Below are 17,751 nucleotides of genomic sequence, written 5' to 3'. Positions count from 1 at the left end.
CAATAATAACTTGATTGGAATGTTATTAGTCACTCTGAGCGCAAATTGAAACAAGGTGCTCTGAGCCTTGGAGGGCTGGCGCCCTCGTATCTCCTCCTCACAACTTTCTGCAAAGAATTCCTAACTCATGTTGGGTCTACATCCATCCAAGTTGATCCAACCCTGCTCTAAAAACACACACACACACACAAAATTGCAGCCCTGACACAGTCGTAAATACACTGAGTGCACAAACATTAGGAACACCTGCTCTTTCCATGACACAGACTGACCAGGTGAATCCAGGTGAAAGCTATGATCCCTTACTGATGTTACTTGTTCAGAGGGTGAATGAGCAAGGCAAAAATATTTAAGTGCCTTTGAACGGGGTATGGTAGTAGGTGCTAGGCGCAAAAGGGGTTGCAACTCATAATTAGGAAGGTGTTCCTAATGTTTTGTATAATCAGTGTAAGTTTGGAGGTGTGTGATTTAGGTGACAGCTGACTTTTTAGTGCCTGTAGCTCTTTATCTCCAGGTCTGGTTCCTAAGTGTGGTCCTGGAGGAAGTGGCCATGTATTCTGCATACACTCTCTGTCTCTGTCTCTGTCTCTGTCTCTGTCTCTCTCTCTCTCTCTCTCTCTCTCTCTCTCGTGTTCCAGCTCAGCACTCCTCAAACACAGTCCTTAATTCAATCATTGCTTACACCAGCAATTTGGAAGCTTTCTCAGTTCATTAAGAGTTCAACATCTTAGATTTGTCGCACACCAGATTATGGTAAATTGTTTTTTAAAAAGCTGAAGTTAAATGTCCAGTGCAGGCCTCTGGAGAGTGCTGGACATCTCAGATAAGGCCCTGTCTGGGAAGAGCACTGTTATATCCAAACAGAGAGAAAAGAGAGGGGAGGGAAGAGAGAAGTGTACTTTAGGTCTACCTAACCAAACCAGCCAGAGTAGGAAGAGAAGTGTACTTTAGGTCTACCTAACCAAACCAGCCAGAGTAGGAAGAGAAGTGTACTTTAGGTCTACCTAACCAAACCAGCCAGAGTAGGAAGAGAAGTGTACTTTAGGTCTACCTAACCAAACCAGCCAGAGTAGGAAGAGAAGTGTACTTTAGGTCTACCTAACCAAACCAGCCAGAGTAGGAAGAGAAGTGTACTTTAGGTCTACCTAACCAAACCAGCCAGAGTAGGAAGAGAAGTGTACTTTAGGTCTACCTAACCAAACCAGCCAGAGTAGGAAGAGAAGTGTACTTTAGGTCTACCTAACCAAACCAGCCAGAGTAGGAAGAGAAGTGTACTTTAGGTCTACCTAACCAAACCAGCCAGAGTAGGAAGAGAAGTGTACTTTAGGTCTACCTAACCAAACCAGCCAGAGTAGGAAGAGAAGTGAGAAATGTAATGTTGGCCTACCCAAACAACCCACTTTTCTGACAGTCTTGTTTTTTCTTATGCTGTGATATTCAGTACAAATACTAAGATGTGTTTTACAACCAAAACAAAACAACAACATTTGAATTAATAAAATGGTGTATTCCCATGTTATATTATTGTACTATACTATGAAAATGTATCGAAGCTCTCTCACATATCCTTTGATGGCTCATATCCTTGTCTGGTTCCATTCTGCCCACCACTGTGACTGAGGTTATCAACAGTTCATCATGGGAACCTGGAAGTGAGAGACAATACCTCCTCTCCTCTCTCTCCTCTCTCTCCTCTCTCTCCTCTCTCTCCTCTCTCTCCTCTCTCTCCTCTCTCTCCTCTCCACCAAGCTAGGCCCGAGGCCTCGAGTGACTTTGACCACTCTAATGAAACAGCAGCATCTTGAACTTGGATAATACCAAGAGGAAGACCCTGGATCAGAAGATTGTCAGCTGCTATTGTGATTGAAATACCACAACACGCGTTGGCTGAGACACGAATAGGCTTCTGCCCGGTAAGTGCCCTACTAAATCAACATCTTTTGTCTAAAGCCCAGCAACAAAATAATGATGGTGAAATAATCAGGGATCCGTCCAGTGGTGTTCATAATAACCTGTAGCAACCCTTATCATACTCTTATCATAACACATTGGTGTTGCTCAGACAATGGGAGGATTGGGTGTTGGAGGGAGCAGTCACAATCCACAGCAATGCCTATAGAATCTTCTATAGGGAACGGTTGAGTCGTTGTGATCATAAAAGATAAGACTGATTGAAACTCACTTTCAGTGACTCACTGACTGACCAAAATAACTAAATCGACTTAATCAAATGTCTTACGGAAACCTTGTTGATTTCTGTCATGTACAGTAAATATGTATTTTAGACACCTGCTAAATATTTGGTAGTTAGCACTGTCAAATGAGAAGTTTAGACTCATGCATTTACAAACAAGTTGACATATAATTTCCTGTTCAAAATAACAGATTATCTAAAATAGACAGGATATGTTAATATGAACAAAATATTAACCTCAATGTATCTGATTTTAATAATCCATCCAATTTTGCGAAAAAGGGTAATGTTTTTGGTACAGTTTTAATATTTTTTTAAATTATGGATTATATAGATAGTTAAAAGTATTGTGCCCATATTTGCCCATGTTTGTGCCATTAAGGGAAAAAATGTCATCACATTTAGAAAGTTTTGGAACAAATAATGACTGGTATCGGTATGGTTTTGTGTGCTTTACTGATGCGGTGATGTGTTCTATGCGCCATCCATTGAGGTTTCTCCATTACACTGGCATGTCTGGTAATACAGGGAATCTGACAGGAAATGTTCACATACGGCTTGGAGTATGGAGAAAGTATATACACTGAAAAAACAAAGCAATAGTGTAATATGGATTTTTCATCATTCCAAATATAATATAAGCACAAAGTGCAAATGAACTGGTTTAGCAGTGAATGACGGTACCTTTACGCAACGAAGGCTGCTACTGCTGCGCATTACATCCTAGAATGCCAACCGTTGGGTGTCGCTGTGGGCGCATTCACCCGGCCATAAACCTTGGTCTGATCGGACCCCGACAAAATCTGAAGAGGTGTCTGATATAGTACTATAGCACGTGAGAAATAAAAGAGTGTGCGGGGCAGTGAAAACGGGCGAGCAGTGATAGAGAACAGGAGAAAGCACGGAAGAGGTTGGTAATAGCACGGAATTTTGGGCGAGTGAGCGTGGAAGTCTGGATGGGGGAATCCCGAGGAGAACTCACAAACGGCCACGACACCAGACATGAGTCCGAGGTGGGTAAATGACAGATGTGAGAGAGAGAGCGAGAGAGCGCGATGCCCTCCACTAGCCTCATGCATATTGACATCCCGTCTGGATACTTACTGCGACTTTAGGTGCATTCAGTCAGTGAAGGCAATAGGCTATAAAAGCTCTTCTACTTATGTATATATTTATAAACTTTTTTAAAAACAAAATCTCTCGTGAGAATCTCTAGGCCTATCTGAAAAAATATATTGAAGACAAGTTGCAATTTTTTCTTGGAACGATTCGAGAGAGGAAACATGCCTTAGTAAATCAAAATAATGTTGTTAACTTATTAAGATGTTCGCGATAAGGGCAAAAACTCCATTCGCAGTGACAACTAACAACGGTTTTACAATTAGTAGCCAAAGATTGTATACATATAGTCAATTGATAGAACAAAAATAATTTGACATATGCTCAGCTTCTAAAAGTTTCACAACTGATGTAAATGACAAAAGCTGATTGAGAGAGATTTCACGATTTTCAGACTCTGTCAGCCAACATAATAGTGCAACTATAACTGTGTACTAAAAATAGCAACGCCTAGGCTACAATAATTTGTTATTGTACAAACATGATCAATTTCAGAAGTGTGTGTGCTATTGTGTGTGGAACACTGAAATTACTATAGGTCTGAAAACAAAATCAAACCTGCATAAAAGCCCTAAACAACCCTTACAGCTTCATGATGAATATATATTGTAATTATTTTGAGCTAATTTACAGTACAATTTATGTGTACACTTAATCACCTGTTACTGCGTATATATTTAGCCTACTCCAAACATAGAGGTACCTTTTCCGTTCCAAAATAGGCCCACGTTTTACGCACGAAATAACGTTGACGCGCGAAAACAAAGAAGGCCAATGACTGCACCACTAGGTTACTACATAGTGTATGGTTGCAGGATTACCTTATAGTTATATTTGATGGATGGATAAAAATATCAGGGGACAGAGTTCTGCTCCTCCCTGCCCACCTCTGTCAGTGCGCCGAGTCTCGCAGGATATGGGCCGTGGCAGTTTACTTACTGTAAGCTCCTGTCTGCTTGTCTTTACGTTAGCAGGTGAGACTCGTTAGGCCTTGGCCTACAAACACTAGACACCAAACTCTAATGATGAGGTGGCTCTTAGTTAGCCAATGGGGGTCGGACTGTAGAATGTCACATCCGTATAGGATATCAAAGGTTCACTCACTAGGACTAGTACACCATTTTAAACACTATCATAAGATTAACCTTATCAGTAGGTTTAATTGAAATATCCATTAACTAAAAGGGTGTAGTGTTTTAGATCAGTTTCAGCCAAATGGTATATGAATAAACCAGCCATCATCTATCGCTGTGTAGGCTATTTCCACATAGTCTAATTGTTGACAATATGCATTTTTGTTACGTGTCTCATATATCTCCAAACTTCAGTTCAGTGTAGGACTGCAGTGGGCCGTGTGATATACAATAAAGACTGTCTCTTTAAGACGAAGCCGCGATGTGTTGTGAAGTTCAAGTGGGGGTCAGTTGAAGTTCCTGCCCTCGAGTTTACCTTTTAGTTTTATTAAAGACTGACATCACATGGGGCGCTAAAACACCTAGGGTGCATAGAGGCTCCATTATCATCACCGCGCACGTTATTGCCTCGACACAAAAAAATAGCCGAGGAAATTACAAAAATAAAATAGGAGGAAACTGATGGTGGACTAAGCACGTATTTTTTTATAGGAAGGGGTGAGAAAGAGAGGGAGAGGGAGGGGCAGGGAGAGCGAGAGAGAGAGAGAGAGAGAGAGAGAGAGGACGAAGAGAGTAACAAGAAATTCATAGCAATTAATAATAAAAAGAGTTGGCAGTCGTGCTTGGAAAACTGGCATGGTTTTTGGAGGCTGGCAGTTCAAAGTTGAAACGTCAGAAATTACTCCAAAAGACTGTTGAGATGATCATTAAGGGAGACTTAGATCGGATGGCAGAAGAGATCGGGCATCCAGGTAATGTTTCAATACCAGCTTTTTAAAGTCCAGCACAGCTACAGATCAGGCAACATTATTGAGACCAGATATAGATAGTATTTAGCTTTTTAGCGATCTTTATGTGAACAAGGGGGTTTATCGTGCGTTTAGTTTTTGGTTAATTTGGGTGTATTTTTTAAAGCAAAACATAATCTCGTTTTCCTAATTTTGCGATGGAACCTCTTAGTCTATATATTTTTGTTTGTAATAACAATATCTTTTGTTTAATTCAAACATTCTCATTTCCACTTTACCAAACTACGAATATCCTACATAATTGTATCATGCTAATAAATGGATCACTGGACTAAGTTCTGTAAAGCTACAACAAGGTAAGATTTCTATTGGATTATTTCCTGTGAAGTAGGCCTAACCTATATGTCACCTATTGCCATCAGATGGTTGTGTAGTTGTCTAGTTTTATACAGAAAACAGTGTAGTTAAGTCTCTGGCTGTTCAGCATGATGCCTCATCCTCAGTCAGAGGTAGGTTGATGCGGTGGGTCTCAGTGCAGAGTTCACACCCCACCACCGTGAAGCTATAGATCACAGCTCGCCTAGCATCGGACTAATTACTTTTTTTTTTTTAAACATTTTAGTCATTTTAGCAGACTACAGAGCGACTTGCAGTAGTGAATGCATACATTTCATTTTCATTTCATGCATTTTTATTTTTGTACTGGCCCCTGTGGGAAACGAACCCACAACCCTGGCGTTGCACACACCATGCTGGCGTTGCAAACACCATGCTCTACCAACTGAGCCACAGGGAAGACAGAGAGTGTACAGAGAGTGTATGAAATAAAATTAATCAATCCAAAAAAATATTGACAACACGTTACGCATGCATAGGCCTATGTCATAGGCAATCACTAATCTACAGTTATTTCGATGAAATGTAGGGCTACTTGAATTTCCCTTTGTACATTGTGGAGGGGATTTAGTGTAGACTCGTGTTGTTATCTGACTGAGATAACGATGGTGATTTGTCTAATGCGAGGACAAGATTACAAGAGTATGGATGAGAGAAGGCGAGATTTAGGATAGCTAAATCATGAATATCATGTTCAAATTGTTTTGTTGTTGTGGGAAATGTATCCTATCTTTAAAGAAAATAGGCCTATAAACCTGAATAACAAATGACTTCTCAAATGGTCCATTTCGTAATACACGACGTATTTATTAAGACATGTTGTAAAGATCTATAGCCTAATGGACGCATTACATTTTCTAAAAAAGTTGACAGGGCTCAGGAGTAGGCGAATCTATTTTGTTAGAAGGACTTTGAAGGCCTATAGGCCTACTTCCCCTCTCGGTGTGTATTCAATCAAATCTAATGATTTAATGAAGACATGGTTGCATAAAACTAGACTTATCTTTTACAACTTTACACATTTTACTGCAGGCAAAATATAGTTTAAAAAAGGAGGCATATTTTTAAGTAAGTATTGTTGGCCTTTCTTATACAAGTTAGTAGTGACAAGGAAACTAACAGCACAAACCTATTATAAAACAAATACAAAAATATTTTTTGAGGAACCATTTTTCTCTGTCCATCGATAGGCTTTGAGTCCTTTGATTCGGTTTTTGAGACATCGCTATAACAATTATGGTAATAAGGGATCGTTTTGTCAATTTGACAACTGCTATCACTGTGGCTCTGAGAAAGAGGCACATTTAATAACGGGGATGTCTACGGCGGGATTATGAATGGAAATGTGGGGGTCTGTATTCTAGAGAGACGAGGTGCGCCGCTCGGGGGGTTCAGCTGAGTGTCTCATTTGAAATGCCCCTTATAAGGAAGTCAACGACAGAGCGAATCAAATTCATATCCAAGATAAAGGCGAGGTTGCGTTGATAAGGTGACGGACTCCTTTTGGCGGCTGTGTTTAAACCTCTAAACTCACTTATCTAGCCTTCTGACTATAGAGGAAGTGTAAAATGCAAATGTCTCTGGCCTTGTCTAAAATCAAACAATGTCGATATAATTCGAGCCATCTCTCTGCACTGTTTAGGCTAAGCACAGGACACCCACCCCTTAGGCTACTTATAAAGCCTCAAGTGTGGTTTTCATTAAATAAGGTTTCATGCTCTACTGCTTTTATACAACCATTCACAAAAATATCCTGCTACGTAAAGCCTTATAAGCTATAGAGTTCAGCGGCTCACAGTTTTTCCTTGTGGTTTGACAGGGTTCACGTTATCCCCGTAAACCAAATGACAACAGCAATGATCGATAGTATTTCACAGCATGAAAACAAACAGTTTAGCTATTTCCCCAAATTTTCGTTTTTACTCGAAACATTCATTTAGAATAGACTAAATAAAGCATGCATTAAACACAATTAACATTTAATTTGCGATCATTAAGTAGATATTTTTTTCTTTCCAACGTTAATTTATTATTATGTGCCTTAAATAGACCATTCTCAAACGAAAAAACACTCCACTGATGTCCCAGAACAATATTGTTGTGTAGGAAGTTGCTCTAATTAATACCAGAATCTGGAATTTTTGCATAAACATGGTAAACCTACATGCATACAAAGTCGTTCCCTGAAAATCAGACGGGCAGAAGGCGTGGATAGGAAGTGTGGAGTGTGTTGTTAACCTAGAGCAGACCCTCTCAGTCTAAACCCAGCCTCACCCCCCTACCAGAGCAGTGACAACGCTGACACAACACAGCTATCATGGATACCAAACTGTCCCCAAGATGACTCAAGCACTGTTTTTCACCAAGTCACCCTTATACCAAATCTAGCATTCACCTATAACTATCCACCCGGCAAACAGATCATGGTACAGGAAAATATTCAGAATGGACATAACAGACACAAGAACCTTCAATATCCACTTACTGTTTAATCATATTCCAAAAGATCACTCATTGTGATGATCCATTTTTCAAATGATTTAAAAACATGTGTAATAATTGAGAATAAACAATCTATAGGTTAGAGAGAGAGAGATAGAAAGAGATAGAAAAATATGAAAAATAAAGTAGCCTCATCCTATATTGTGCAGGTTAATGATATTTGAGTAATGAATATAAACTTGCAATGAGATGCTTCTCTCACAGTTTTAAAACGTTTGATTGGCTCAGTGGATTTGAGGGCTGTCTTTGATAGGCCGACAGGAGGATACAGTAGCCTAACTGTAAATGTGTGATGTTCAGACAAAGTTTTTAATACATTATTTATTTTGGTAACACTTCCTTCTCTTTCAACAAGAGAAAAAGCACAATGTGCATATTACACAAATTCTACAGATATGACAGACAGTTCATTCGTGTATTCTAACTGAATGATCATGCTAATAATATTTCATTTTAATTAATTTTTCGCCCACAATTAATATTTTCTTCAAATAACGGATTTAAATGTGTTAATATTTAACATTTTATTTTTGCAATTGATATATCCAAACGATGCAGAAAATGACAAACCCGCCTTTACCCATAGGTTACAAGCGGATTCACGTTGATATTTCATGCACCTGCAAGAGAAACAGGGATTTAGTGTCGAGGTTATTTTTATCTAGCTGTTTAGACCATGGATCATTTGTGTGTCTGTGTGTGCCTCTGTGCGCGTGCGCGTGTGTGTGCCTGTCTGTCGCCTACATGTGTGATATGATAACGATTTCATAAAACATCCGAGTAAGATAGCAATCAAACAAACGGAAACGAACCTAAGCAAAGTAAAGCATAATTGTGCCATACATGCAAACCCAATCTCGTGCGTTGGACAGGTGTGCTTGTAAATTTGACAGTGTTTCCAGATTATTATTCTTTTTTGTATATAAATATTTGCCTGCTATTTTTTCTGCTCTACCTTTGAAACATTGAAGTAAAACCCTATTTAGTAATTGATGGCTGCCTCCCGTAAGGTGGTGGTATGTTTGTCGAAGCGCGTACAGGGGACAGAGTAGCCTAGATCTCTGTTTCATGCTGCCTTTTTATTCTCTCAGGCCATGTATAGCCTGCTGTGACAGAATAAAAGTGTATGGTGCACTCCCATTCACCCTGGGGACACATCCACGCCTGCCCCAACCTCATGCGTAAAAGCCTATGAGGGCTAAGCTTTACGCACAGCGCACCAGTCGAGTAGCGCAGTGCTCAGATATATGCCTGAAATTCTTTGCGCTGTTAATGTATAACTTATCAATCGCTCTGAATATCAATTTTCATAGGAGCCATATTGAATTACCTGTTCCTTTTCTTTGATTTGCTCCTCATACTGTGGAATTTCTAGTAAAATATGACCTGGGAGAAATGAAAGACCGCAGCGTTTAAGAGAGCAGCAGTGGAAACCTGTAAATGGTTAGGTTATGGCTTTTATTGCACCAAAACGAGACCATGTTTTAAATGGCTAAGTTACTTTTGGGTAATGCTAAACATATATCAACACAAACTACACAGAAAACTCCTTAAGACTGAGGTGTGTCTTTAAATGATAGGAATGGAAGGCTATGAGACAGCCAGGGTATACAACTCTAATAGAACCACATGAACTGCTTTTCTTTAGATGGATCGCTTGATATGTTTATGTGTGGTGTGCAGAGGGCTTGCAGGGCCTGGTTGAGCAGTGGGCAGAATAGTGTCTGAAGGAGGGCTCAGTAGGTAATTACATGTCCGCTTGAAATCTCATGCTTCCCTTTCCCTCTGACTGGGTGCTTATAGTCAATGAAATAAACAATAAGATGATGAACTTATGTCAGGAAGACCACGGTCGGACATATTTATTTAGTTGCTTGTTTCCCATCAGTGAGACCAAGCCCTTAGGGACAGTTACAAACTGTTTCATCTCACCAGTAAAATATCCTCAGACACCAATGTTTGAACAATGCATCCTACTAAATTAGTTCAGTTAATAATGTTTACTTAAGCCTTAGTACAACAATACACAACTTTTGAGTGTGTGTGTTTGAGTGAGTGTGTGTGTGTGTATTGGTATGCGAGAAGCATGTGTGTGCACATTAGAATCCCAGAGTTCATCTCAAGTTAAACAATTGGACCTTCTCATTTTGTCTTGATTTACACCCTGTGTGATCAGAGTTCCTTATATGACTGGGCCGAATGGGAGCTCGAAGACACATCTTTTTTTGGACTCGTCTTCTCCCTCCACAGGTTTATACCTGCTGTTCATCATACTTGCAAAATGTTCACTCTCTGCTTTGTTTAAAACACTGCACACCCCACCTCTGGAATATTTTTTTATGGAAGCCGGCAACAAGAAAACATATCCATATCTGTATCTGTATCTTTCTTTTTCACTCTCTCTCTCTCTCTCTCTCTCTCTCTCACTCTCTCTCTCTCTCTCTCTCTCTCACTCTCTCTCTCTCTCCTCTCTCTACTCTCTCTCTCTCTCTCTCTCTCTCTCTCTCTCTCTCTCTCTCTCACTCTCTCTCTCTCTCTCTCTCTCTCTCTCTCTCTCTCTCTCTCTCTCTCTCTCTCTCTCTCTCACTCTCTCTCTCTCTCTCTCTCTCACTCTCTCTCTCCTCTCTCTCTCTCTCTCTCTCTCTCCTCTCTCACTCTCTCTCTCTCTCTCTCTCTCTCTCTCTCTCTCTCTCTCTCTCTCTCTCTCTCTCTCTCTCTCACTCTCTCTCTCTCTCTCACTCTCTCTCTCTCTCTCTCTCTCTCTCTCACTCTTAGCATTTCAGTTTAGGAAGTGAATGTGTACACTTGGGTTTCTGATAATGACAAAACCTTCAACTGCTGCTCAGCTATAGAAATAGCTCACTTTTAAAGAGCAACTCCTACGTGTGCTGCCTTTCCTGTAAACTGAAGCCAATCTGTTCACTTTTCCTTACATGGAATCAATACAATTAATCGAAACCAAGTTAAGTAAGGGGATACAGTGGCATAGTTCAGCTATTAGCAGGGCTGGGGTCAATTCTAAATGAAGGTAGTCAATTCAGGAAGTGATTTTAATTCCGAAATCAAAAATTGATAATAAAAAAAATGCTTCTATACCTCAGTTTATTGGGAAGTTGTTTATTTTTTAATATTATTTAAGTTTACTTCCTGAATTGACTGCATGCACTAAATTGGAATTGAAGATTGCGATGTCTGGCGGTAGTAGATATAACTTTTTTATATACAGATGGCAAATCAGACCCTTGTCAGCAATGAGATGACATTTTATGTATGAAAAATAAATTGGTTTTAAATGTCTCACCTAAATAGATAAAAAGAAGACAAAAACTAATTGGAGAATGTACCACAATGTCATGCAAGCATATTAGAAAATATAAAAAAAATATGTATAGTAGATATTGACTGATTGTGGACTGATACTACTGGCACTGCATGACGTTTACAGATATCTGCTGTTTTAGGTGGTGGTCTGACGACGATGCTCCATGCCATGGAAGTCCCAAGTCATGCTAGGCACCTCCTCCTGCAACTCAACACCCAGCGCACCAAGGGCTTCCTGTGTGATGTCATCATCGTGGTGCAGAATGCGTTGTTCCGAGCCCACAAGAACATTCTGGCCGCCAGCAGCCTCTACCTGAAGTCCCTGGTCGTCCATGACAACCTCATCAACCTAGACCACGAGATGGTGAGTCCCGGGGTGTTCCGGGTCATTCTAGACTACATCTACACGGGCCGCCTGACCGAAGGAGACCCCAGCTCCCCAACAGAGCCCAACCTGGGGGCCGTGCTGGCTGCAGCTAGCTATCTGCAGCTGCTGGACTTAGTGGCGTTGTGTAAGAAGAAGCTGAGGAGAAATGAGAAGTGCCCTGTCCGTCCCACTCCTGCCTTTCTGCGGTATGGGAAGATGGGCCCCAATAGTTTGGGTTTAGGGGGAGGGGGCAGGTATCGGGTGTCCACCCCTGTTATTCAGTCCTGCTACCCAGGGGGAGTTGGGAACACCCACACGCCCCGTGCCCCACCACTAGAGGAGCTGCCGCTGCACCCCCATGCCATCCATGCAGGAGAGTTGTATGCCCCCACCTCTTCACAGGGCCCTCAGGTGTTCCCCTCCACACCCTCAGCCCTGCCTGCCCAGCCCAGCCTGCGCCCAGCTCACTCTGACAGGAACTGCTCCCCCATCTATGGCCTGGACCTCTCCAAGAAGAGTCCCAACTCCCAGTCCCAGAACACGCCCTCCCACCCCCACCAGGCTCATGCCCTGCCCCACAACGATGAGGATCGGGAGGGGGGGCTGAGCGGCCGCACTAGCCCCATGCTGGGGGCCAACGGCGGGGCCTACCCCACAGAAAAGATGGAAACGGCTGATCAGGCTGGGTCTCTCCCACTTCACTCCTACCCCCACCTCAACCAGCCCCTCGGGCCCCACCTGCCCCACCTCCACCGCTCCAGCTCCCAAGGTCCAGACCACTACCCCTGCCCCCCCAGCCCCGACACCCCCACAGAGGCTGGAGAGCCCAGCAGGGAGGTGGGCAACATCTACCGCTGGGTGAAGCATGAGCCACTGTCATACACAGCTGAGGATGAAGAGGATGACGAGGATGAGGAGGATGGGGGTCGAAACGGAGACCAAGACCACCAGCATCACAACCACCATCATAAGGCAGGGGAGGAGAGCGATGATCGCTACCGTAGGGTGGGCTGTGACGGGGAGGATGAGAAGAGTGGCTCAGGCAGTGAGGAGACAGGCAGTAGTGAGGGTCGACCATCACCCACAGGGGCCATGGGGAGGTTCCACCTACCCTACGAGCCTGAGAGCTTTGGGGACAACCTGTACGTGTGCATCCCCTGTGACAAGGGCTTCCCCAGCTCTGAGCAGCTCAACGCCCACGTGGAGACCCACACAGAGGAGGAGCTGTACTCTGGAGGGGAGATGGGTAACAGCAACAGCAACCCCAAAAACAACAGCAGCAACAGCAACGGTAACGGCAGCCTGGGCAGCCTGTCCTACCTGGAGGGGAAGTCCAGCCAGAGCCTGACGCCTGGGGTCCTGGGGGAGATCATCAGACCCTATCGCTGTAACTCCTGTGAGAAGTCCTACAAGGACCCGGCCACACTGCGCCAGCACGAGAAGACCCACTGGCTGACAAGGCCCTACCCCTGCAGCATCTGTGGCAAGAAATTCACCCAGCGCGGCACCATGACCCGCCACATGCGCAGCCACCTGGGACTCAAGCCCTTTGCCTGTGACCACTGCGGCATGCGCTTCACCCGCCAGTACCGCCTCACAGAGCACATGCGCATCCACTCCGGGGAGAAGCCCTACGAGTGTCAGGTGTGCGGGGGCAAGTTCGCCCAGCAGCGCAACCTCATCAGCCACATGAAGATGCACAGCAGTGGGGGGGCCGGAGGGGCTCTGACGGCCGACGGCAAGCTGAAGCTAGACTTTGCGGAGGGGATTTACCCCCTGAGTAAATACGCAGCAGAGCACCTGGGGCTAAAGCAGGAGAAGGCCTCAGAGCTACTGGCAGAGCATGCCATGGAGAGCCTGTTCCCACTGTCCAAACTGGCAGCAGAACACCTGCGCCTCAACCACCATGACAAGATGGATGTCCTGGGGATCCAGGCCCTGCCCCCTCCCCCAGGGTCCCTCTCTGACTCCCACTCCCGTATCATTGACCGCTACTCCCCCAGCTAAGATGGCCTTGGCTACCACACGGTCCTGTGGGCACACAACTTAACTTACAGTATTCTAACGTCATTCACCTCAACTTCATCAGTATCTGCACCTCAGACTAAGGCCAATACCTGGCCTAAAGAATGCACACAATCTGTGTAGACTCCTATAAGTGCCTTTCTTTCCAAAGTTTGCATTATATGCATTTCAAAAACCTTCCTAGAAGAACTGTGCTATTTCTATTATATTTTGACCAAGGAATACCCACTCAAAACAGTGTAGAATTGATCTATACGCAAACAAGGTTTTTTTTATTAAACCACCGAGCCAAAAAGAAATTGAGAACCAAAAAGCAATTGTTTTTATTTATTTTTTTATGCGTAATGAAAAACCAAAGAAACTGTTGCAAGAAAGTGTTGCAATCAGACCCTAAACCTGTGTAGTAAATGTACTATTGTACTATTACTGTTGTAAATGTATATAACATGGGAAAAAGCACATATGGACATGATTCAGGGCTCCTGTCCAGAACTGAAAGGAACGCTGCACAAAAGAAAAAGCCAAACCTTTGGGATTTGCAAGTGATTGGAACACTTCATTTAGTTTTTGGGGTACTGGATTTCCTCTGTATCTTCCTGTTCAGTCTTACCCCATGCTCCAGCTGTTCTAGTCATGAGGGAGTGAATAACGCAAGACAGCATTCGCTCCGCCATTCAAGTCAAGTGATCTATGCTTTGTTTTTCCACCGTTGTTACGTACTTCATGATCATGATGTTGTGTACAGAGAGACTCATATTAAATAATAGTAGCTTACTGACTCTTACACCCAGTGCCATAACCCTTTGAACCCATAACCTCTCTTTTGACTTGCATCCCAGTGCTTTCAAATTGTTATTGAAAAGTAGCGAGGAGCACAACCCTGTGATCTCACAACTGGGACGCATCGTGGTGCATACCCAACTGATGACACGCCAATCCTCCTCCATGGCTTCAACATCCAGTGGTGTGGAGTGTAGACTAAGCATGGGTGTTGCCTGTGACATTGTGTAATATTTACAATGGTGGGTGCAGCTGTACAACTCACCAGAGGAGAGCACAGAGAGGCAATCCAAGTCAGTGCCGAGAGGCTAGAGTCAATTACCACCAATCAGTCTCTATCAATAGCAGCAATTCCCTCTAACACAGATGATGAATCAGGACTGACAATTGTCCCATACTGCAGATAAATAGTACTAACCACTTTAAAACCTTTTGACCACCCCCATGCAGTCTCAACTCTGTCTGAGAGATAGAGGGCCGTGCTATCATTGACAGGCCAGAGTGACTTCTCCGCTGCTGCCCTAATACACACACGTTCACACACACACAGGGACTGGGAGCTGCTAATGTGACGGCGTTGTGAACATGAGATCTGGGCGCTAGCTGCCTCTGACAGCGCTCTGCTCGTGGTGCGGCGGCAGGCTGGGCCGTCGTTGTGGGTGAACAGCACAGCACACTCCAGCTGCTGGCCTCCCAGTCTTCCAGTAATCCCTGTGAAATCTCACATTCTCCCTGACAATTCACACTGTCTATTGGCCTGACGGCCCATTTCATGCCTGCCATACAGCCCCTCTGATCCACACCATGACAAGACATCCGAGCACTGCCGAGTCCTACATCTGCCCTCCCCTGCTTCCCTGCCTCTCTGCTAGCAGGCTATCAAACATGGCACAATACAGCACAGTAGCACGCCTCAATATCAACTGACCAGTTCCTTTAGAAAACAATGAGCACTTATGGGTTTGAAGGCACTTATTGTTTTGCAATTTAAAAAAAAAAATGTATTCCAAGGAGCATGCTGGCTTTTTCTTTTTCTACGTTGTCGGACCTTGTGTCAGATTGGAGTTTGTTGACCACTATAGTGCCAATGCCAACCTCAGTAGGTTAATGTGAAGACTAAAGCCATGAATGCACTGTGATAGACTTAGTGAATCTTAAAACCTTAGCTTGGAGACTGAGACAGTAAGCCCTAGTATTGTGGGATTGTATTAAATGTACAACATTAATTGAAGGGCTTTATTCTGTAGCATAATGAGCATATCAAGGTGTGTTTTTCTGTCCCATATTTTCTTTCTCTTTCTTTAGATTTTGAACCAAAGCAAAGTGAAACTGGTGCTTACCTCAGGACTGAACCCAGCATGGGGACGCAACACTTTAGCTACACAGCAATCAACCAAGCAAACACACACGTACACACTTAGATACAAACAGATACAGACATCTATACACATTTTTATTTGGACATTTTTTATTTTGAGGGGACAATAGTCCTGTGTTAAACTTGTGGTTATTTCATGGTTATGAGATGTTTTACTTGTCTTACAATTTTGTTGATAACGTGATATTAACATTTTCTGCTTTTATCTTAATATTTTATGTAAATGTTCCTATTTTACTGCCCTCAGAGGCTTTGTGTGGTTCAGACCAATGACATTATCTTAATAAGGAAAAGTCAAGCTGGTGATCTTCTTTAATTCAACAGAATATACAAATGTACATGTTGAAATTGCTTGTAAGACAAGACATAAGGCAATACCTCTGGTTCCACAGAAACATAAACCCTCTATGTGAATGAGGTCTTTTATTTTTCACCCGAAGCCTTAATGTTTAGTGATGTGTTTGGTTGCACACGATTTCCCTAAACTGATAAACAGCGGCTGGGCTGTGAGTGGGTGAGAGCTACAGCCTGAAGATGTTTGACCCATTTCTCTGGAGGGGGTTTGTGAGCTGATGATGATGATACTCAGACTAAGGCTGTGTGTGTATTCATACACAAACACACTTTAAGCTAGCTTGTTTCCAGCCTACGTGGAACACAAAAATCCACACTTGTCTCCAAAGTTAATTTAGAAAAATAGTCTCCAGCTGTTTTGTTATAACAAAATAAACTAGTTTAAATGACAGGGGCAGTGGACAATTTCAATCTTCTATTTATCATGGCAGTATGAGGTTGGACCACAGACATGTGAAGTCCCATAGACAAGAGGTAATTTGAAGTGGATGTCGATGGTGGGAATATAAATCTCTCCTGCTCATTCTCTCTCATTCATTAGTTCAATATCACTGAAAGTCTATCTCCCACTTTCCTTTTTTTGCACCGTTAAAACAAGAAAAAATGTGTTTCCACTGACACTCCGAATCTGTACAGGAAGAGAGAGCAGGATAATGTTCAGCGTTACTGTTCTGAAATGACGCTTTATATAAAGGGAAAGGGAAAAGGGAAGGTGGGATACCTAGTCACTTGTACAACTGAATGCATTCACCTGAAATGTGTCTTCCACATTTAACCCAACCCCTCTGAATCAGAGAGGTGCGGGGCGCTGCCTTAATCGACATCCACGTCTTCGGCGCCCGGTAAAGATGGGTTAACTGCCTTGCTCAGGGGCAGGGGGGCTGTGCGTGTGTGTGTGTGTGTGTGTGTGTGCGTGCGTGCATGCGAGTTTAAAGGGAGAAGTGTTGGGTTGTCTGTTTGTGTCCACATGTTATTTGAGTATATGAATGGCTGTTAATGTATGCTCTGGGAATAGTTCTGGTGTGAAGGAGAGCAGAGGTGTGGAGGAGCAGGAAGTGAACTCTTGGCTGGGCTTTAGTGTTGAGCAGGATGTGCAGTGTGTTTCTGCTCGCAGACCGATAGAGACACAGATAAAGATTGGGAGGGAGAAGGGAGGGAGAGGAGCATGGAGAGCTCAGCAGGGTGGACATGAGCCCATTGTTTAAATATGAAAGACTGATCTTACTTCTAAACCTCTCCATTCAGAAAACGTTAAGAGCCTCCCTATCTTCTTTTTCCCCTCTTCCTTCCTTCCTTTCCTAAAACAAAAAATGTAAACGGGAGGAAACCCCTGTCCACTCTTATATTGTACAGTGCTGTTCTTACTGTGCTCTACTTCCAGAAACGTCCAATGCAGCCGTTTTTATTTAAATATTACAATTTCTGGGTAACAA

General features: G+C 43.1%; 1 protein-coding gene and 1 long non-coding RNA gene across 7 annotated transcripts in view; one reads left to right on the top strand and one right to left on the bottom strand.

Annotated features, from left to right (window-relative positions):
- LOC115163458 (uncharacterized) overlaps positions 1–4,388 on the bottom strand; it is a 21,816-nt gene extending 17,428 nt beyond the window's left edge. Inside the window, exon 1 of the long non-coding RNA XR_003869741.1 lies at positions 4,135–4,388. This is a non-coding gene — a long non-coding RNA (uncharacterized LOC115163458). The remainder of the gene's footprint in view (positions 1–4,134) is intronic.
- On the top strand, positions 2,901–17,751 carry LOC115163443 (hypermethylated in cancer 1 protein). Of its 6 annotated transcripts, none has more exons than XM_029715309.1 (2): positions 2,901–3,207; positions 11,555–17,751. In XM_029715309.1, exon 2 carries the CDS (start codon positions 11,572–11,574, stop codon positions 13,786–13,788), a length of 2,217 nt encoding a protein of 738 aa, XP_029571169.1. In that variant the 5' UTR covers positions 2,901–3,207; positions 11,555–11,571; the 3' UTR covers positions 13,789–17,751. The 6 variants fall into 6 exon arrangements, with proteins under 6 accessions (XP_029571169.1, XP_029571167.1, XP_029571168.1 ...); XM_029715307.1 differs by having other exon boundaries at positions 11,539–17,751; XM_029715308.1 differs by lacking the exon at positions 2,901–3,207 and adding an exon at positions 4,280–5,198.

Source organism: Salmo trutta, chromosome 26 (genome assembly GCF_901001165.1).
Source record: "Salmo trutta chromosome 26, fSalTru1.1, whole genome shotgun sequence".
In the NCBI taxonomy this organism is placed as follows: Eukaryota; Metazoa; Chordata; class Actinopteri; order Salmoniformes; family Salmonidae; genus Salmo; species Salmo trutta.
Note: the sequence above shows the minus strand (reverse complement) of the source record. Positions and strands in the feature narration are given on the sequence as shown.

Coding starts and splice junctions, on each gene's coding strand:
- LOC115163443 (XM_029715307.1), top strand. CDS start 3,151: ATGGGGGAATCCCGAGGAGAACTCACAAACGGCCACGACACCAGACAT. Junction 3,208..11,538: donor ACACCAGACATGAGTCCGAG/GTGGGTAAATGA, acceptor TGACGTTTACAG/ATATCTGCTGTTTTAGGTGG.